This window comes from Mizuhopecten yessoensis, unplaced genomic scaffold (assembly GCF_002113885.1).
Source record: "Mizuhopecten yessoensis strain PY_sf001 unplaced genomic scaffold, ASM211388v2 scaffold7547, whole genome shotgun sequence".
Taxonomy (NCBI): domain Eukaryota; kingdom Metazoa; phylum Mollusca; class Bivalvia; order Pectinida; family Pectinidae; genus Mizuhopecten; species Mizuhopecten yessoensis.
In genome coordinates this window covers 1,327,798-1,351,240 of record NW_018407102.1, presented here as the reverse complement: position 1 = coordinate 1,351,240, position 23,443 = coordinate 1,327,798, and the positions used below count along the sequence as shown (strand labels likewise).

The 23,443-nt window shown below is 36.9% G+C and overlaps 1 protein-coding gene across 1 annotated transcript; it reads right to left on the bottom strand.

The window, feature by feature from the left end:
* Positions 1 to 1,936: 1,936 nt before the first annotated feature.
* On the bottom strand, positions 1,937 to 22,691 carry LOC110453904. The gene is made up of 20 exons (XM_021503120.1): positions 22,567 to 22,691; positions 18,904 to 19,011; positions 18,435 to 18,504; positions 17,812 to 17,863; positions 17,128 to 17,235; positions 16,564 to 16,609; positions 16,191 to 16,249; positions 14,058 to 14,093; positions 13,778 to 13,830; positions 13,302 to 13,362; positions 12,396 to 12,467; positions 11,605 to 11,661; positions 10,797 to 10,993; positions 10,412 to 10,457; positions 9,890 to 9,955; positions 8,196 to 8,255; positions 7,979 to 8,061; positions 7,434 to 7,500; positions 7,003 to 7,027; positions 1,937 to 4,040 (listed from the first exon to the last, which is right to left on the bottom strand). Exons 1-20 carry the CDS (start codon positions 22,601 to 22,603, stop codon positions 4,006 to 4,008), a joined length of 1,338 nt encoding a protein of 445 aa, XP_021358795.1. The 5' UTR covers positions 22,604 to 22,691; the 3' UTR covers positions 1,937 to 4,005.
* Positions 22,692 to 23,443: the final 752 nt, after the last annotated feature.

Below are 23,443 nucleotides of genomic sequence, written 5' to 3'. Positions count from 1 at the left end.
GTAGAATTGACTGCTTCTAAGGGAGAAGTATTATTCTCTGTGTTTGTGAGTACTAGTAACGGAAAAAGTTCAAAATAGTTCAGCTAATATTGTAATATTTCTAAATAAAAAATGCATAATCTGAGTTATTCTGTTACCTACAATAACTTACATACATATATATATATATATACTAATGGCCAAAGAGGAGTACACATGGGCATATGCAGGTCAGTGTGGTACCATATCCAAATGGATGTACATGTAGCACTAGTTGAAGGGACATTACCAGGTAATACATGGAATGTTTTCAGTAATTTTATTACAACCTATTATCACAGATTATAGGAATCTATCCTGTTTGGTGTAAAAAAAAAAAGTAAACATCATTCTCATACAGTAAATTTGTTGTCTAACTTTCACATCGGTTTATGTTGAATACGACACATTTGTAAGTAAACAGGGTTGGTTAATGTTCCTGGTACATACATCACTATACAAGGCAATTTCTAAATAGTATAAATAAGGCTTACATACTTTGGTACTTCTTTCAAAGTTCAACAATACCTGGTAACTAATAAATTATCAACAACAAGTGAATTAGCAGAACAAAAAACAGTAATATAAAAAGGCAACTGCTGGCAATTGTATGGCAGTGAATATATTAGTAATATAGGTGTGTGTGAAACTATACAACTATTGCACAAGATAAACAGACCCAGCTACACTGTAGGGTTATTGTACAGGATCACAACCAGCTTACAGAAGTTAAAACAAGGACACACAATTATTACACAAATACCGGTATATAAATAATTGAGTTTACATTGCATTTGCATCAGAAAAACAAAGGAAGTTATTTTCAAAATTAAATTTACCAAGATATTTCGTTGGAAGCATAAACAACGTTTGTATTACTTATACATCTGATTATTATATAAATACAGTATTCACATATACAAAGAATATCAAAAAACATATGTACAAACCTACATGTAAGGGAGAATGTACAACCCTACATGTAAGGGTGAATGTACAACCCTACATGTAAGGGAGAATGTACAAACCTACATGTAAGGGAGAATGTACAAACGTACATGTAAGGGAGAATGTATAAACCTACATGTAAGGGAGAATGTACAAACCTACATGTAAGGGAGAATGTACAACCCTACAGGTAAGGGAGAATGTACAAACATACATGTAAGGGAGAATGTACAAAATGACATGTAAGGGAGAATAGACAAACGTACATGTAAGGGAGAATGTACAAACGTACATGTAAGGGAGAATGTACGTTTGTACATTCTCCCTTACATGTATGTTTGTACATTCTCCCTTACCTGTAGGGTTGTACATTCTCCCTTACATGTCATTTTGTGCATTCTCCCTTACATGTATGTTTGTACATTCTCCCTTACCTGTAGGGTTGTACATTCTCCCTTACATGTACAAACATACATGTAAGGGAGAATGTACAAACCTACATGTAAGGGAGAATGAAAGTATAACATTAAAAGTGTATGATATTTGAACATTTGGGACATCCATAACCAAACACTGGTGAACTGCTGCAACAGACATGTGGAATACAAAAGGCAGCTAGGACATTTTTGTATTTTTATCATTACTGACTTCTGTGAGCTTGTATGGACAAAGGTCATTTACATGGACAAGTTCTCCAGTCCCCCACCCCGTAAACTACCTCAGCAAGTCATAAGTAAATATGACTCTAAGGGTCATGGTTCTGAAGAAAAAGTCATTTGAAATCTTTAAAATATCTGAACCAGGGTAGTCTGAAAGTGGGTCTTGGCCATTCTTCTAAACAACACACACTGATATCATTTCATCTCAGTAGGCTATATGTCAAATATAATGACTCTATACAGTCATACCTGTACAGTTTTAAGATTCCACTCCTGTTAAGTCCAAAAGTAGTCTCCCTATACAAATGGTCTCTTAATATCGGTTCAGTTTACAATGAAATCACTTAAATGCAGGGACATTAAAAGTAGTCACTTAACACAGGTGGTTAATGGAGGTGGTCATTTGATACAGGTGGCATTATTTGATGATATTTGATAGTCCTCCACCCAAACAAAGCAAGTTCCAGAGCCAATATGATTTGGCCTCAGGATTGTGTAGAAGTCAATCAATGAAACATGGATGAAAGATGATGAAAAAATGTTGCTTAGCTACACAGGCACTTGATGCCATGCGTGCAAAAACCAGAGACAAGGGAAGTGCAGGGAATGAGAGAACTACAGGATCTTAGGGACCACATAGACCAAGGGAACTACTGGGACCGAGGAAGTTATTACAGGGACTGAGAGAACTACAGGGTCTTAGGGACCACATAGACCAAGGGAACTACTGGGACCGAGAAAGTTACTACAGGGACTGAGAGAACTACAAGTTCTTAGGGACCACATAGACCGAGGGAACTACTGGGACCAAGGAAGTTACTACAGGGACTGAGAGAACTACAGGGTCTTAGGGACCACATAGATCAAGGGAACTATTGGGACTGAGAAAGTTACTACAGGGACTGAGAGAACTACAGGGTCTTAGGGACCACATAGACCAAGGGAACTACTGGGACTGAAGAAGTTGCTACAGAGACTGAGAGAACTACAAGTTTACAAGTTCTTAGGGACCACATAGACCAAGGGAACTACTGGGACCGAGGAAGTTACTACAGGGACTGAGATAACTACAGGTTCTTAGGGACCACATAGACCAAGGGAACTAATGGGACCGAAGAAGTTAGGGGCTGAAGAACTACAGGGTTTGAGGGACCACATAGACCAAGGGAACTACAGAGACTGAGACAGTTACAGGGACTGAGGTAAGTACAGGGACTAATGGAACTACAGGGTACAAGCTTTGAGGAAATTACGGGGACAGAGGGAACCACATAGACAAGGGGAACTATCTAGATCAAGGGAGGTAAAGGATCCAGGATGATTACTTGGACTGAGGGAATTACAGGAACCAAGGGAACTATACTATAACGATTTAGTAATTCACAAATGAACCTTTACCTACAAAGAAAAGACTAGAATAAACAGGGAGCTAGGATGGACATATCTACAGGTAGAGATACTAGATTATTATAAGGCCTGACCAAACGTGAATGTACAGGGGCTTACAGCTACATGAATAGGGACCGAGACTTTATTGGAATTAAGGGCACTCCACAGATCAGGAATCTAAACCTGGACATGGAACCAACCGACAAGGAACGGGAAGATAATCTCGGCAACAAGCTGATGTTTGAGAAAACTACGACCTTGCCTGACTAGATTCTAATATGGCAACTCCATTGTTTATAATCAAGGTTTATACCTGATACAAGAAAATACATTTCTAGTGTGTAACAAATTAGAGAAATTAACATCAATTCACATACTTCAATTCCTACAGCACAAAACTACTTGCATTGCATTTTCAACGACAATAAGAACAATACATACTGCTATGCAGTAGATCAAACGACAAAACGAAAAAAAATAAAAAAAAAATAAACTTTACAAAAAAAATGAAAACACAACCTTAAATATCTAGACCTCACCAAGTCCAATACAATATCAAATTTTGACAATTGCTGTTAGATGGTTCCAAGTGAGTTGTGCACCAGCTAAAGCTTTAACAGTGTACATTCGACAATAAAGCTGTTTGTTATGGAGAATTTTTACAACAAGTAAAGAGTACTATTGAGTATAAAATGTTAGTATTGTGAGAAATGCTTGGACAAAACCACATCTCATCTTACCTTGGCCTTTATGATGACTGAAACTATTTACTTGTTGAGTACAATACAAATGTTAATACTGCAGAATGAAACCAATGACTGCAAACATCAACATGTAAGTTTACACTGAAACTAGGAGAGCTCTGATGTTTAAAACATCTGCAATCCTTCCCGAGTGTCGTGTCAGAAAACTTTGTTTGGTTTTTAACTTGACAATTATTCCTGTATCACTGATTGTAATTCTGTCTTCTTGTTGTTTATAGTAGAACTTTTCACAGAAGTAGATGTGTTCTCTCGAATCCTTGAGCTGCAATGAGTCAATGACGTAGAGACATGAGAAGATGAAAAATAAATTGTAAGAATTGCCTTTAAGTTTGAACTTACATTTGGACTTTCAACAGAGGATGTAATAATAAAGAACAATTATGATATGGTATTGGGACATTTAATGAGATATGCTTTTGTAGACCACATATTTTGATAGGCATACCTTTATGCCATTTCGTGAGCTAAATCAATAGTGAATTTAATTATCTCTTAAATAACTGGTCTGACTACATTGCACCAATAAAATAGATAACCAATTTGAAGCTCCTTTATCCAGCTCCCACTTATAGAGACACTTTCAAGCCACCACTTATCTAGTTGTCCTACCATTCGGCACCACTGATCTATTTTTATACCACCCATCACCACTAATCCTGTAGTAACAGTTGTCCCACCATCCAGCACCACTGATCTATTTGTATACCATCCATCACCACTAATCCTGTAGTAACAGTTGTCCCACCATCCAGCACCACCAATCTATTTTTATACCACTCATCACCACTAATCCTGTAGTAACAGTTGTCCCACCATCCAGCACCACCAATCTATTTTTATACCACTCATCACCACTAATCCTGTAGTAACAGTTGTCCCACCATCCAGCACCACCAATCTATTTTTATACCACTCATCACCACTAATCCTGTAGTAACAGTTGTCCCACCATCCAGCACCACCAATCTATTTTTATACCACTCATCACCACTAATCCTGTAGTAACAGTTGTCCTACCATCCAGTACGACTGATCTATTTTTATACCACCCATCACCACTAATCCTGTAGTAACAGTTGTCCCACCATCCAGCACCACCAATCTATTTTTATACCACTCATCACCACTAATCCTGTAGTAACAGTTGTCCCACCATCCAGCACCACCAATCTATTTTTATACCACTCATCACCACTAATCCTGTAGTAACAGTTGTCCCACCATCCAGCACCACCAATCTATTTTTATACCACTCATCACCACTAATCCTGTAGTAACAGTTGTCCCACCATCCAGCACCACTAATCTATTTTTATACCACTCATCACCACTAATCCTGTAGTAACAGTTGTCCCACCATCCAGCACCACCAATCTATTTTTATACCACTCATCACCACTAATCCTGTAGTAACAGTTGTCCCACCATCCAGCACCACTGATCTATTTTTATACCACCCATCACCACTAATCCTGTAGTAACAGTTGTCCCACCATCCAGCACCACTGATCTATTTGTATACCACCCATCACCACTAATCCTGTAGTAACAGTTGTCCCACCATCCAGCACCACTGATCTATTTTTATACCACCCATCACCACTAATCCTGTAGTAACAGTTGTCCCACCATCCAGCACCACTGATCTATTTGTATACCACCCATCACCACTAATCCTGTAGTAACAGTTGTCCCACCATCCAGCACCACTGATCTATTTTTATACCACCCATCACCACTAATCCTGTAGTAACAGTTGTCCCACCATCCAGCACCACTGATCTATTTGTATACCACCCATCACCATTAATCCTGTAGTAACAGTTGTCCCACCATCCAGCACCACCTATCTATTTGTATACCACCCATCACCACTAATCCTGTAGTAACAGTTGTCCCACCATCCAGCACCACTGATCTATTTTTATACCACCCATCACCACTAATCCTGTAGTAACAGTTGTCCCACCACCCATCACCACTAATCCTGTAGTAACAGTTGTCCCACCATCCAACACCACTGATCTTTTTGTCCACCACCCATCACCACTAATCCTGTAGTAACAGTTGTACCACCATCCAACACCACTGATCTTTTTGTCCACCACCCATCACCACTAATCCTGTAGTTATAGTTTTGTCCACCACCCATCACCACTAATCCTGCTGTCCAACTATCTAGCTACCACTACTTTAGTTTTCCCAAAATCCAGCCACCACTTATCTCGCTCCACTTTATGGCAATCACAAATCCTCTTGTCCTACAATCCAACCACCTCTTATCCTAATGTACAACTATCCAGCTACCATGCTTAAAACAGTTGTCTCACCATCCAGTCAGGTGCTTTTAGGACAGATTGGACCTTTGAAATACAAATCTGTCCCAGTTTTCCAGCCATCCCACAATTCAGCCAGTTTTGCTGGAAAGTACCAGGAAACAGAGGTGTCTATATTTAGGGGTGGCAGTATTACAGAGGTGTCTGGTTACAAATGTGGAGGTGGCTGGATTACAGAGGTGACTGGATTATCATATAGAGTTGACTGGATTGCAAAGGTGGCTAGATTATAGAGTTGACTAGATTACAGAGGTGACTGGATTATTATTTAGAGTTGATTGGATTACAGAGGTGACTGGATTATTATTTATAGTTGACTGGATGACAAAGGTGGCTAGATTATAGAGTTGTCTGGATACTGGATTATAAAGGTGACTTGATTAGAGAGGTGGCTGGATTACAGATTTGACTACAATTACAGAGGTGACTAGATTATTATTTAGAGTTGAATGGATTACAGAGGTGACTGGATTATTATATAGAGTTGACTGGATTACAGAGGTGACTGGATTATTATATAGAGTTGACTGGATGACAAAGGTTGCTAGATTACAGCTGACTGGATTTGAACTGACTAGATTATAGAGTCGACTGGATTACAGAGGTGGCTGGATTATATAGGTGGCTGGATTACAGCAGTGGCTGTACTATGGAGGTGGCTGATTTTAGAGGTTCCACTGTATATCTGTCTTTATAATTATTCATTTCACTAGTTCATATTATTCACAAATTGAGTGATTTATGGAAAAGCATTTCAATTGTTCATGTTTAATTCAGCTAAATTGATTTCATTACAACTATAATAGATAGGGTGAATATACTGTGGATATGAGGATAATTAAAAAGTTGGAACAACATTATACACAATAACAGTATGTATAAGCTTACCCATAGTACACAATGCCAGCCTGGCCTGGAATGAGAAACACAGGGTACAGTTAACGATTTTTGGCATATATATTATATCTCATAATGGCCAATCTGAGGCCCTACTCAGTAAATATTACACATTGGTAAAGCACTGAATATAGTCTCTAAGAATTACCATCTATTTGTAAATATACTTATAGGTAAAATCACACTAAACTACACCACAGCTTCACCTGTCTCTTGTGCCTATAATACTACATACTCAGAAGTCACACATCGGGAACATTTATATTTGTTAATTTAAAGGTCACAACTTTCTGATAGATCTTTGATCACACAAACAATACTGTGTTACATCACAATGAATGTAGGTCTTATATGGAAGCATAACTGTTTATCATTCTTTCCTGGGTCAAAAACTGAGTCATGTAAAAGCTTTCCACGCTCACCTCTTCATCATTTTGCATCTCAAATACATGACACACAAAGTCCTTGGCAAGACTACAGGTCGTCTCCCTGGCAACAAAAGAACAAAGTTGGCCCTGTATATCTACAACAAGAGAATCAGTGGAACGGGTGGCTTTTCCCTGGTACATACTCGACTTAGAAATAAACTAATTGTGTCAATACAAGGAAATGTTGTGGGGCTTTTGCACTGTATACTGTCCTGTTGTCTGACTACATGTACCAAGTTTCATGTAAAATGAAATATGACACTTTAATCGAAGCTGTGCAGACTGAATGTAGACCGCTGTTTGACTGACATTATGACCGCTAATCTTGACCGCTGTTTGACTTACATTATGACCGCTAATCTTGGTCAATTGTTGTGGAATGTCTATTACATTGTACCAAATCTTGATATATTCTGAAGGTACAAATTGTAGACGAGGTTACTAAATGATAGTTAAGCCCAACAAAGCAATAATCATTTAAGGTTAAGTTACAGGAATTTTTCAAATATAAAACATGACATATTTTTTAATGTACATACCCAGCAATATAACCAATGTATGTCAGGGCGTCAGTTCGTCTTCCACACGCAGATATGGCCGTGTAGGCATGCTGTAGTACCAACTGAAGCAAGATATAGGTCACTCATAACGTAATACTGCTTAGTTTAAATAAAACATGTTAAGCATAACCTTTCTAAAATAATAAAAATCAATACACAGGTGATGTAAAACTTTAACAGAGTTTAATGTACATACCGTATCATCTGTCAGATCAGAGACATAGATTTCCTTTTCCCGCAGATCAAGCTTCACTCTCTGGAGGTATAAAGAAATTCCTCAAAGTTCCAATTGACATTGTATATCAACACATCTTTGCCTAAGAAGATCAATTAAATGCTTCCTATATTTACACAAAGATTCAAGAATATATTTCAAACATGGTTTCATAATTTTTATACTCAAGGGTGTTGTTGACAAAATGTCCCTTATAAGTTGAAAATCTGGTGCAATTCAAATGATTACCGCCATGGGTACATGAAGTAACGAAGTTGACACTCATGTTTTATGTTATACATATTTATGTACCACTATGGCACCTTGCTTATTCAATGAAATAACAACAAATCATTCTTGTATATTTTGTATGATTACATTTATTATTGATAGTGTGAGTCGTCGACAATGGCAGAGAGAGAGAGACTTTGAGTTAAATATGATATGTCAGATTTACGAGTGTTTAGGTTATACCACGAGGAATGTTGAGTGGTAATGGTAAAGTGTTATTTTAGAACAAAGTAAGGGCGCTGTGTCGCTTGGATGATATATATAGTTGTATTGTTGATGTATTAATTGAACCTTTCATATAAACCTTGATAATTGCATGTATTATAACTGTAGTTACCGTCTTATCGACGAGTCTTGGTGCGTGTTCTGTAGTGTGATGGAGGCTGCCATTGTTGTGAGAGTGCGCATGTACGGAGAGTGACAGTTGTTACGTATTTCCGGTCTTAGAGTTGCGATCACCGAATAGCGGGAGTTTATGAATGTTCGAGTTCGGTAAATAAACGCGATGTTTATTTACAGTTATTCGATTGGTTGTTTATTCTAGGACCGACATACGATGTTTTGATTTGTTGTTGTGCTTGAGAGTGAGTATAAAAGAGCGAGCGTTTGTATTTTCGTTAGACTTACAGACTTTTAGACATAGAGATTTATTGACTTTTACGTATACACTTAGACTTCATTATTCGGACATCATTTATACTTCTTTCGGCCTTTGAAACCTAAATTAACATAACTTATTCAGTCTCATAACTTTGTCACTTTCATTAGGAAAGCTTTATATATATATTATATTCTACTCATACGTGGATTTCTTACCGGAATTACAGTACCGGAGACTTCAGTGTCGAGACCTAGGATAAGGTTAGTGTGTTTGTTGTATGACTACTATGTAAAGATTTGTGTGAAGGATATTCAGAATAACATACTATATATGTGTCATTTAATAAAATTAGTCTATGTGGTACACAAAACTTGAGTTTACTTAATACTTCATGTTAGTTCTACAAAGTATGCTACCAGTACTACGGTTCAAGTCGAGCGTTACCAGCTGGCTTTTGCGAGTCTTGTGTAAGATCATTGTTTTGCGCTACCAGCAAACGATCTAGTCTAGAACTAGACGGAGACAATATTGAATGAAGTGACTAGGCGGCTCCGTTACACAGAGTTCCAGCTAAAAGTTCAGCATTGAATACCAACAGAGTATTATTTCATAATACCCAGGTAATACAGATTTTCACATAATATGCAAGAAATTGAAAAATACCTATTTTTATAACATCCCTCGATTAAGAATGTGTATCAATTATATCTATCCCTGTTGAAATCTAAATGCTACTAGAAGCACTAGAGATCATCTCCACGGAGAATAACGATGATTTCCTCACCCTTTTCCTTTTGTTACTCCTTACAACAAGTGACACAGCATCCTCTATTCTCTGTACACGGCCGTCCTACAACAGTTATAACTCCAGCTCTCAAACAGTTTACGGAAAATTCTGTCTGACATAAATATCACTGAGACCCAACATGCAGCCTTAGATTTTACAAATACAACACACAATATGGCAGATAGTCCAAAGACATGCTTTTATTTGTAAAAAATCCAAGGACCTGTGTATAACAGTTATATTCAGGAACTTCAACAATATTTTCTGTGTAAAAGTCATATTCAGTTACAAGGTTAAGTCATTGAAATGACCCCTGATGTAAAAGTTATCTTCTCCTAGAAAAAGAATGTGGTTTCGCAAATACACCGAATTAAAAAATTATATTATCAAGAGAAAGCTTGTAAATTTGATCTGTTGTTGGTAACCCATCGTTGTGTAGGAATGGTGATGCTGAACTTTTACCTAACATTAAATCCTACAGGAGACTATTCCTGGTATGATATCTATAAGCTTACTTACCTTTCCTAGTATAGCATGGCCAAGATAAGATGCTTCATACAAAGCACTGAAAAATTAAATCAAAGAAAGATTACTGGAAGGTATTTCAAATACCTTCAATTTGTATGTTTATAAATATCTTTTCTGTGTAAGGAATTCCAGGTGTTTATATTATCTCTCGTTCCTTTGTGAAGATATCTAAATATCAAACCAATGACGTAACAATCAATACCTGCTCACAAGAGAAGATAACTCTGCAATATGCAAAGACGGAATACGCTAGTATCCATATAACTATGATTTTCCTAAAAGTAAAAGTCTGCTAAAACAGCTGTAGCAGTACAATTTTACTAAAACTCTGCTGGGATAACTGTAGCAGTATGATAGAGGTCCTGTGAATACTGACCCTCCGTCTGAGCCGTGTACAGGTATCTCTGTGTCCTCGTCTTCCTCCAGTATAGCGTGTGGGGGTTTCTTGTTTCCATTGAGGGTGTGTGCGTGATCTTGCCAGGCAGAGGGTCCCCCTAAACTGAGGGGGTCTATACCACACTCCCCCAACAGTGGTATAATGGGCTGGTACAAGTTACCTTCCCTATCCTGGTACTGTAACAGAACATACTGACATATTATCTTCTTAAAGTAACATAGGGTAACTGTCCTAAATAGAACCTCCTTTTACTTAAATGTACAAATTTCAATGGTATTCAATTTTCAGCACTTTTCGCGCTTAGAACATCGTGCTAATTTATGACCTTGCTAATTGAAGTTTCTGAGTATAGTTTTTCTTGCATAGTTTGTGAGTGCACCAATTTATCAATGAACTAATCTGTTAAAGTTACAAAGTACACTAAGTTTGAGTCTGCTAAAATAAGTAGTCTTACAGTAAGCCATGATCTAAAGTGGTATAATATCTCCCAGCTGTTGTCGAATCTAATCTTAAATGAGTTAAGAATAGGATCACTTGTGTCACTGGAGTTGTACTAAAGCAGGAAGTATTATATTGTCAAAGAATTTTTATAACTGCTCCTTGTGCACTTCATGAACAGTATCAGAGGGGAAAAAAAAAATCTACCATCAGCATAAACTACAGGTAAGTTAACAAACCTTGAGTATGCCTTACATATGCTTTATTTTGAGACTGCTCATATTATGTTGTTAAGCCTTTCATTTAAACTCTATGATATTTCAGAGAAATGGGGGAAAAACCAACTTACCTTTACAACACTCATATGCACTGGAAGACCACGATATTTGTGCAATAGATTGTGTGCCTGGAAAAAAACCAGAGGACAGTTTAAATAAAATAGATAAGGTAAATGTACTTATATTGGCGTTCTCATATTACCACGCATTAGAGACAAATTTTAAGTTTCATGCATCGTGATTTAGCTCCACAGTAATCTGTAACATACTGGAACACAACCAGTTCATATTAAGTGCTTAGCATAACTAAGTGCTTCCCAACTAACGAGAAAGGCATGTTAACTTGAAAGATGGTGATTTTTAATTTGTACTGACTTAGAGCTGACTCATTGTAACTTCCATAAGCCTACTTTTTAATTTGAAATAATCCTGGACCTTATTATGAAATCATAGCTACACCCATCGTTACTTATGTTAAGCGATTGCTGACACATGGAAATTTATGTTAAATAAACTTTATTTATTTTACAAAAATCATGAAAACAAGTTATGTTTTAAACTTATATTAGTCACTCTTGTCGGCCTGGATGTTAGTGTGTGGGGTCCTAATATGGAACGAAACCGAAACACCCAGAGAAAACCCAGGTGGTCGGGCAGGTGACCCCATACCTTTTCACATTTGATCGGGTAATTGAACCCCAGCTGTCTTGGTGACAGACAAGTGCGCTATCCACTGCACCAACCGACCACCCCCTAATTTATGTTGACTCGTTGCTGATTTGCTGACTCAAAATTTTCTAAATTATAGACTCATGATTGACCATGATAATTGATGCAGATTTGTTAAAGACTCCTAACTTACATAGGATATCTTGTTGTTCTTCAGAGGCTGTTTGTACAGTTCATCCAGCACATCACCGAGGGATATCTTTCCCTATCAACAGAACATCCCAGTGTCATTATACCAATAGTACAAGGAATCTCTAACACATGTGTACATAACATCCCAGTGGTACTGTAAATACTTGAAAATGTGTCAAAAATTAAATATTAAGGACAACAATAGCAAATAAGTTGGGACGAGGAAAATGATAAAGCTTAATATTGTGATTAAAGATGTCATGGATTGTTCTTTGTATATTTGTTATGTGTTACATTCACAATTACTCCACTTGACGTGGGTCATCTACCCCTCTTAACACCAAACAGGTCATCTACCCCTCTTAACACCAAACAGATAATTCATTTCTTATGTAAAATCTCTAATGTCTTCCCAACGGGTCTCAACAAGGGAAAGTCTTAAATCTACAGTTCCTCTGCGTTGTCACTCTCTAAACCTACCAACGTCAGCTGTGAGTTGATATGACCCCATAAATCTACAGTGATGATCATGACTACAATACAGTTGTGACGTCATAATTATAATGTTGGAAATGGCTGGTCGATATTGACAATTGTCTTTTACATTCATTGAAAATCCACCTCGGAATTGAAGAACAAATATGAAATTTATCATTTGATATTCAATACCATTGAAAAATATCAATTTTATTCTGCAATCTGTACTGTTACCTCACCAGGTATAATTATTCTTAAAGGATTGCAGACATGAAAATATTTATCTTCTGATTTTTCCCTTATTTAGAAAGCAATGATTTTCCAACAGTTTGACTTTGGTGTAATGTACACCTACCCAGTCACTCTATATGCCCAGTTCCTTTCTACATACAAGTGATTTTAACTTCCGCAATCTGTCTTGTATACTCACATCTTCCTCTACCACACTGCCTGGCTCCACGGATACCACCAGTAAATGTCCCTGAACCAACCTGTCACCAAGGAAACACGCTTTCACCAATGTTTTATCACAATGACGTTTTATATTTAATCTACAGTCTACAAATTTTTGATTAAACTAGTGAAAGTATAAATGAAAGACCCAAATGGTCTCAGATTGGAAAACATTTAGGTGACAGAGCACACTTAAAACTTGATTTTCACGATCCAAGTATACCCACTGATTCTCAGTCATAGTTTCTTTGCAGCACTTTTGATACTTTGACCTGTATCTACCGGTATTTCTGAGATACCAGTGTTTACCAAGGATTTCTTCATACCTAATACAAAGTATATTATCATACAATGTATATTATTTGTAAAGAAAGTAAAAAAAAATAAAAAATCCCATTTCAGATGCCTTAAAAGGCTAGACTCCAAGCTTATCACAGGTAACTATGGACTTACTGGACGTGTAGTCCGAGGTCATCACACGGCACGAACTCAAACTTCCTGTAAATCTATAATAGAGATATACACACATGTACAATAGGTCACCAGGTACACATACATAGATTTCATAATACACATTAATCAATAAAGTTATAAGATGATTGTTTCATTGGTATCAACACAAAAGTATATGTGTAAACTTCTAATACAAATCATTGTAATCATACCAATATTACTTCCTAATAGTATGCATGTGATTAAGAGAAACTGGTATTTTAAATAGAACTATACTTACTGCTAAATCCCAAGTGTTGTCTAAAAAGCTGGCATTCTGTAAAAAAATAAAAACAAAAACAAAAATATATTGATGCCTGAAGAAAGAATTAATTATGGCTTTTATACATTTGTTTTTTTAAGCAGAGATCTAATAAGATGTAAGGTTCCAAACATAAACAATGGCAATCAGATGTGAAGCCCTATTTAAGGTGGCTCCACACATCGTCATCAGCGTCCATTTTCGTGACGTACTTCTTGAAAAAGTACAGCTCGGACTCAATTATCTTGATCGAAGTGTGCATGTACACTGTGTCGTCATTTCCATATTGCGTATTATAGTAACACCAGGGCTGTTTTCGCTTAAACGGTCAAACCAATCGGCCCACTGTTGTTCGTTTATTAAATAAGGCCGGACCTAGTAATCTGATGCTGCTTTCAGGCGAGCCTTGAGAAAGCCTTGCAAGGCCTGCATACACATTTGCAGGTCCCCCAGGATTTATACCCGAAATTGTTACATTTATAAACGGTCAAACCGGTTGTTCCGCATAAACGAACAGGCCCCTGGTAAACAATAGTATACATGCGAGCCGATGATGTCAACACCCGATATCGAGATTTTACCAGGAAATATATAATCACACGTACTTCAGGAATAAAGCTTTCCAATTCATAGACATAAACAGACTCACGGGAAGGCAGTGGCATGAGACCAGACGACCTCAAGAAGATCATATAGGAAACACATGGAATGCTGACGTACCGACCTCACATGTGCATATCACGTGCTTACACGAGTTCATAAGCTCGAGGTCATTACGATTTTCGCTGTTGAGGGAGTTTCGCTCTGTCGATTAAATCGTGTTTACAAATGTAGTCTACTTACTCTGAGAAAATAATGTTTTGTAAAATATCAAGATACCTATGAAATGCATGTGTGAGTGCACGTGAGAACGGCATACCATTCGATAGCCTCTGGTCACATATGTACCTGACATGTAATTATAACTATACCGTGAGTTAGCGGACTGTGGAATGATGTCTAAAGTGTACATGACTGACGGANTATTTTGTTCAATTTCCCATTCTATATGTATAGATCTTTGTGTCCTGTTTGCTTTTAGCTTGTAGATAATCACTTTTATCCGTACAAATTCAATAAAAAACACTTTGAGTAACATGTGTTACATATTTTGCGATAAATAAAATATTTGTAGGGTTAATTAGAAATGCTTCTTTTCCTTTTATTATTGTTGTTATTGTTCCGAACAATGCCACACACAAAAATAAACGGAAAATATTAAAATTGACAAAAAAATGTTTTTTTGGTATTTTTTCCAAAAAAGTCCCCAAACTATCGGAATGTTTAGATTTTGATAAAATCAACTCTACATAGTTGCATAACCATTATATGAAAGTTTCAACGAATTTTGCTGGTTAATTGCTAAAGTTTGGAGCCACCTTAACCTGCATTAAAAAAATCTTGATAAATAAAGTGCCCAGTTATTGTGCTCCCAATAAACTATTTCAATGATTAACCAAGTTTGATACACAACAATTCACCACCACAAGATGTACATATACCTGCGTCCACACTTGATAACTCCAGGTGGAGAAGTGACATCACAAGATGTACATATACCTGCGTACCACACTTGATAACTCCAGGTGGAGAAGTGACATCACAAGATGTACATATACCTGCGTACCACACTTGATAACTCCAGGTGGAGAAGTGACATCACAAGATGTACATATACCTGCGTACCACACTTGATAACTCCAGGTGGAGAAGTGACATCACAAGATGTACATATACCTGCGTACCACACTTGATAACTCCAGGTGGAGAAGTGACATCACAAGATGTACATATACCTGCGTACCACACTTGATAACTCCAGGTGGAGAAGTGACATCACAAGATGTACATATACCTGCGTACCACACTTGATAACTCCAGGTGGAGAAGTGACATCACAAGATGTACATATACCTTCGTACCACACTTGATAACTCCAGGTGGAGAAGTGACAAACTTTGGGAAAAAGATGACAGACAGAATATGGAAGACAGAATATGGAAGACAGAATATCTAATACGGACAGAGTATAACTCCATGTTTCATCCTCTACGGTAGTGGGGAACTTCTTACCTTTACTTGTAATTGGAATGGAACTTCTGTCAGTTCAAAAAGGAGAGACTGGAAAATTTCTGTAATAGAAAATGATGTGTTAAATAACTGTATAACAGAGATACAATTTTTGTTGCCAATGACATAAAAAGCGCAGAAAAGTACCAGTACCCAGACTTTTGTCAACCGCTCATGAGGCTTATGTTCTAGGACTGCAAAATTTATTTCCAGATTTTTATAAAATATGAAAATTCAATAGTAATAACAATAAAAACGATCAACGTTTTTTTACAAATTGTATACATACCATCTAGAATTTTAATGTCCCTGTTACTGTAACCAAGGTTACTTATCAGTATTTCAATTTTTGTTTCTATTATGGTAGTACACTTACCTGACAGTATTTCATCCCCAAGAATGGAATTGTTTGTATACCACTCCTACAAAGAACAAACGTGAAACTGTAAACTGTTCTGTTGGAACTTTAAATACAGTTCAATAATACCTGCTCAACCTGAGCTCACTAGGTCTACTAAAAGCACCAGTGTTTCCTGGGTGATACATTTTATATAAAGAAAGCAATACAGATTATTTTGTTAAGCACTGAATTATCTGTTTGACTTAGAGGGAGATTTACTTCTACAAGTTCGATTTTGCCAGGAATACTTTTACAACAAAATATCATACATATTATATTTCATGTCATTGTTTTTTTTATCTTTTATGCTAATAATATTAAAGATGTGTTCAAAAATTACCAAAATCATTTGTACAATATCTTCAAATGAAATTCTACTTTAAAGTATCAGTAAATATTATACCACACAACTTGAACTCTTACATACCATCTATTAAACCTGTACTTATGTGAGAGTATAACCTTCCATATCTGTTATTACACAGAGTCCAAGTTTTTCTACCTGTTATTACATACATAACTTGCCACACTTGTTCTTACCTGAGCAAGCTGATGGTCCTTAGCCAGAAGTTGTACAGGGACAGCTAAGACTTTCTTGACCAGAGCTGACCGAATGAACAATCTGCCACGCCCACAACTGCTGAACACCTGTTTGAAAAAAAACATAAAGCTACATAGTGTTTGGTCAAGAATGCAAATACCAAACCCTTTAAAATGAGTCACTGATTTGAACTAAGCCAATTATCAAACTTTAAGCTTGACCAGTACAGGAGAATTACTTGACCAGTACAGGAGAATTGCTTGACCAGTACAGGAGAATTACAGGGTGTTTGTTTCTTATTGTAGGTTCTAAATAGAATCACACAGTTGTGACTACATGCATGAAAGTTTGTAATGGAGGAACGCTATTACTATATTTAGTTTTCAAAAAACTTTTTGCATGTATACATATAAAGTGTGTCAACTTCAAAACACTGAAATAAGATAAATTTGCTGTCTGCAAAGACTGTTAAATCTAACCTGTTTTGCAACAGTTGTCAACAAAATGTACAGGTTTTTATCATCAAACAAGAAACAGAAGGTTGTTTGACCCAATATAACTACATACACTCATAAACATAATTTTATTGAGATAAACAAAAGCACCTCAGGTTTCCGCATGAATTTTTCATTTCCTCAACCCACATGTACTCACTGTAATTACAATAACCTACCCGTACTTACCTTCTTTGATTCTTTGACCGAGTCTATAACCATTGATAAGATGGGATTGTTTCTGAAATAATAAAACAGTAGACACCTTTAGCTTTCATTTTGTGCACCTCTTAGATATCAGAAGCGTCTTCATCTATAAACAAAGTCCTTGAAGTTGAGTCAGACTCAGGTATACATGAACATTTTAACCATGCAAGGGTACCCGATAGGAACACTCCATCATTAAAATTCATTTTTGACAGCTTATGACATCATTTAAAATATTTTTCTTCATATCAATTCATGCCAGTTTTGACACTTTCTGATACATTTCAGTCCTTTATTTGTTGAAATACCAATTTAAAGGATACTTTCCTCTCTTGTTTATAAATGTGGATTTTAATATTATTGTATGTTGCACCGTACCATTTCCTGATAATTGAATTCATTTCAATTTTACATTTTCCTTTTATTCCAATGAATGACCAAAATAAAAGAAGTAAGCATACAAAATAGATACGAGTTACTGTGGCTCATTAAGTTTTCACCAAACCTGCAGTGTTATCACATTAAAAGTCATGGCTATATAATGTGACATGAACCGGAACCTATAGTGACACTCCAATCAGTAACACTTCATTATTGAATCATACCTTTGTTTGGAAATGTTGGTGAGCTTGCTTATCCATGTCCAATAGCCACACTTCCCAAACCAACCAGGATCTGCAATATATTATAATTGGACAGTGCAGATATTTTTCTTTTTAAATCCTTGTGATTCGGTTTTGAAATAAGAATTGAAAATTGAAATTGCATAAATAAAATCATTTTGGGTGGTCATGTGGTGCAGTGGATAGAGCAATTGCCTTTTACCAAGATACCCAGGGTTTGATTCCCCAATCAAACATGAAAAGGTATAGGGTCACCTTCGCGACCATGTGGGTTTTCTCCGCGGGGTACTCTGATTTCCTCCCACATGCGCTAACATCTGAACCAACAAGAGTGATTAATATAAGTTTAAATAACTTGTTTTATGATTGTTGTAAAATGAATAAAGTTTATTTTTAAATTATCTAAAGAAATACTGCAGCCATTATCTAGTTAACAGCTGCCCATACTTACTTTTCAGACCTTTACTGAAGATTTCTTCGAGGTTCTTACTAAGCTTCAGCAGTGTTGGTGTTCTATCACAGACAGTTTCATTTTTGGTTCGAAGTTCCAAAACAATTCCTGCAATAAAAGATTTTGTGATACATGTGAAAGCTGACAATCAGGATCAGATGATATGTGATAGAACAAGAGATCCCAGAGGGATCTTGGCGCCCACCTTTGTACCATCTTTATTAGTTCTTTGTCAGTTCGATCCTTTCTCTTCTTTCCTCTAATCTGTTTGATCGAGTCATGTTAACAGTAAATGCACCTTGAGGTAACTTTTGATCTAAACTTAATACTGATGTGTATGAAAGTCAACCTTCAAAGTGAGTTTGTCATTTCACATATTTACTAGTACAGTACTTAATGTGAAAGAAATAGAATCAATCATTGCAATATGAGAAAGATCTGTTTAGTTCTTCTTTTAATCCATTTTATTTTTATGATCAGTCTCAAAATATAACATGCACAATGAGGGATCAAGGGGAACCTACATTTAAAATTTGTGAAAGATCCCTTCTGTACTTCCAGAGAAATAGCAGTAACAAACCTATACAATCAAAATCCAAGATGGCTGCCAGTCGGCCATGTTGTTTATCCGATCAGACTCAAAGTTGCCCTGCACAGCTAAGGACCAAGGGGAACCTACATATAAAATTTGAGAAAGATCCCACCGGTACTTCTTGAGAAATAGCGATAACAAACTTTCACTATCAAAATCCAAGATGGCTGCCTGTCGGCCATGTTGTTTATCCGATCAGTCTCAAAAGTTGCCCTGCACAGCTAAGGACCAAGGGGAACCTACATATAAAATTTGAGAAAGATCCCTCTGATACTTCTTGAGAAATAGCGATAACAAACTTTCACTATCAAAATCCAAGATGGCTGCCTGTCGGCCATGTTGTTTATCCGATCAGTCTCAAAAGTTGCCCTGCACAGCTAAGGACCAAGGGGAACCTACATATAAAATTTGAGAAAGATCCCTCTGGTACTTCTTGAGAAATAGCGATAACAAACTTTCACTATCAAAATCCAAGATGGCTGCCTGTCGGCCATGTTGTTTATCCGATCAGTCTCAAAAGTTGCCCTGCACAGCTAAGGACCAAGGGGAACCTACATATAAAATTTGAGAAAGATCCCTCTGGTACTTCTTGAGAAATAGCGATAACAAACTTTCACTATCAAAATCCAAGATGGCTGCCTGTCGGCCATGTTGTTTATCCGATCAGTCTCAAAAGTTGCCCTGCACAGCTAAGGACCAAGGGGAACCTGCATATAAAATTTGAGAAAGATCCCTCTGGTACTTCTTGAGAAATAGCGATAACAAGAATTGTTTAAGGACGGACCACGGACCACGGACGCAGGGTGATTTGAATAGCCCACCATCAGATGATGGTGGGCTAAAAATGTTAAACATACCACTGAGCCAGAAAAAAAGAAGAAAAAAAGAAGATCTCCAAACTAAGACTGATGTCCTAGGCTGCCAACTGAGCTTGTCACATGGGTACCTGCTAATCAACAGGTCAACCCTCTGGGAGCTGATAATTTATTACAGCTTAGCTTAGTTTGGACCTAAACTGCTGTGTTGTAGCACAGGCATAGGCATCAGTGCCCGCATCACAAAGGTATCCAAAAACGCTAGCTCAGTACTGGGCTTTTTGAGGAGGAACCTTAAAGCCTGTCCACAGGACTGAAGAAAAACAGTATATCTTGTCTTGATAAGATCAACACTGGAATATAGTTCTGTGGTCTGGGATCCTTACATGTAAGCAAATGACACTGAAATAGTTGAACAGGTACAGAGGAAAGCTGCAAGGTTCATTACGAATGACTACACCACATGGGAACAGGCGTGTAACTAGGATGCTAAGGGACCTGGGCCTACCACCGCTCCAGGGGAAAGGAGAAAGATAAACAGACTGGTCTTCTTCTACAAGGTGGTGGAGGGGCTGGGCTGGTGCCAGCCATGCCCCCTCAGGATTTTCTAACTGCGTTTCGGTCAGGAAGGAGACAAACTAAACCTAAAAGATACCAGGATTGTGACACAAAAAACATAGTCGAAAACCATTTGTTTAACAACTCTAAAAGTTCTCTTCCACTATCCACCAGGAAAATCTTATGCTCAGCCATAATACAGTGTCATTTTGATTACTCTTGCTCATCCTGGTACTCTGGTTTAACTAAAACACTAAAACAAAGACTGCAGGTTTCACAAAATAAAGTTATTAGATTTATTTTTAAATTAGATTCCAGGTCCAGAATTGGTTATGATGAATTCTCTAGTCTAAATATGCTTAATGTTTGCAACAGAGTAAAACAACTCAGAGTAAACCATGCTTTTAATAATTTTAATGACAATTGCCCCTCCTATTTAAAAACTGACTTCAAAAGGCTAACAGAACTGCAGCAACACTATACAAAATATAGTGAATACAATTTTTATATTCCAAATGTGAGCGGGACAGAATCTACCACGTTTTATTACAATGCTGCTAAAGATTGGAATTCTTTACCAGAAAGTATCAGGAAGATCAAGAGTAAATTCATCATTCAAAGTTGCGATCAAAAAACATCTTTTCGAAAAACTTAAAAGAGAACAGGATCAGATATTTGTATTTTATTAACGTAATATGTTCTATATACATATGTTTGTGTATGTGTGTATGTGAATATGTGAGTGTGTACACAATATGGGTGCTGTACTTCATTGCAATGTGTTTTAAGTTACAACCTATATATTAACATCAGTTTCAACATAAAATTAAGTTATCCTCAAAATATAATAGCTATAGTATGTTTATGTGTCTTCTAATGGACCCCAGAAGAAATAAGCTTCAGGGCTTTCTGGGTAATCCTGGTTTTAAGGGTAACATATATTTTAGTTATTCTATTTTTTGTACGAATAACCATTACCTATCTTGTAATTTATCAAATTGTGATAACTTTTTTTAGACTTATATAATTTTACATTAATATGTTTTATAATGTTATCAGCCATATAAATTGTTAGTGCCAAAACATGTATAGGGTACTGTATGAGATTGTTATGTTGTTGTACCTTTTTACCAAATAGACTTGAATTGAATTTGAAAAGCTTTAAACTGACAGTGTGCAATACTGCACTTTTCAAAAACTCCCTTTTCCCATCCACCACTCTGGAGTGAAACAAACTTCCTGACGAAGTTGTGTGTGTGAGCTCTGTGGCTGGCTTTAAGACAGCTCTCAGGCCGCAGGACTAGTACCTTAGACAGCTCTCTCTCCCATGTCACGTTTATACCTTAACGGGTTCTGCGACCAGAGCATCTGGTATGTAAGTATGTGAAAATATAAAACTGTCTTCTCTACGTCAAAATAGTAGGATAGGGAAGACAATTATATAATTTATTTTGACATATTTACATACCAGATGCATATGCCTGTCTTATTCAGTAACACCACGGAATTATATTAAATTTTCTATCTAGGTCCGTGGTTACACTGAACGTGATCCAGCTTAGTCCTACAACCTGGTCATCGATGCGTGTCGAAATGTCACGATGGCAATGCGATGCAATGCATACAGTATGTAGTCGTAGATAGAAAGCATTTGAAATTATAGACGATTTTTAAGGATGTTTCAATAATTACTCATACCCTTCAACTCCCGAAGGAGTGGATCGCTGACAGACATGTGTTAAATAAGCTTAGAGTGTTTCAAAAAGTGTCATTTTCCTTGTCGGCCGCCAGCATCCATCATCCCAGTGTTTACTCCCACTATCTCTTCCGGTGCGTTCGATGAGCACCATTAGGTCACAAAACTGGCGCGTTCGTACAGACTTGTTAAGTTTGATCAAAATGTCAATACAAGATTCCACTTTAATATGGGTTTCGTTTACCACTTGCCTCACGCCAGTTACACAAAAAACAGGATTTTTCTATTTCCAAATTGACACGTTAAATAAAATGTGGTAGATAATGGCATAACACTAGATGCACATTTCCAAACACACAGTATTCAGGCTAAGTTAGTACAGCAGATTACAAGAATTAGTGTTTCGTTCCATCAACGATCTACCACAAAGTGAACAAGTCTTAATCATAGTTGATCAATTCATATGCTGATTGATATAAAAACAAGCAGTATGCAGTAAGACATTTCTAGGGTCTTATCTAACGTCAAAGTGTCGTTAAAATAGTTTAAGAATACTCTACACTGCAGATATAGATATAAATCTCAATGCTATAACAACGAAAGATGCTGATGAATGGTACTTTTACTGGATGCAATGGAGAGTTTAAAGGATTAGGGGGGGGGGGTTATAACGGCATCCATCAAATTAGAGATGGGGTAGGCACTTTAATGATTGTAAACGAAACCACAAAAATTTACTTACTTATCAAAAAAAACGAACATCATCATCATCATTCTATATTCCTCAAAAATGAGAGTACCTACCTACCTACCTACAGTACCTATCCTCTTCGCTCCGGCCGGAGCATAAGGTCGTCGCGAGATTTCGCCATCCAGTTC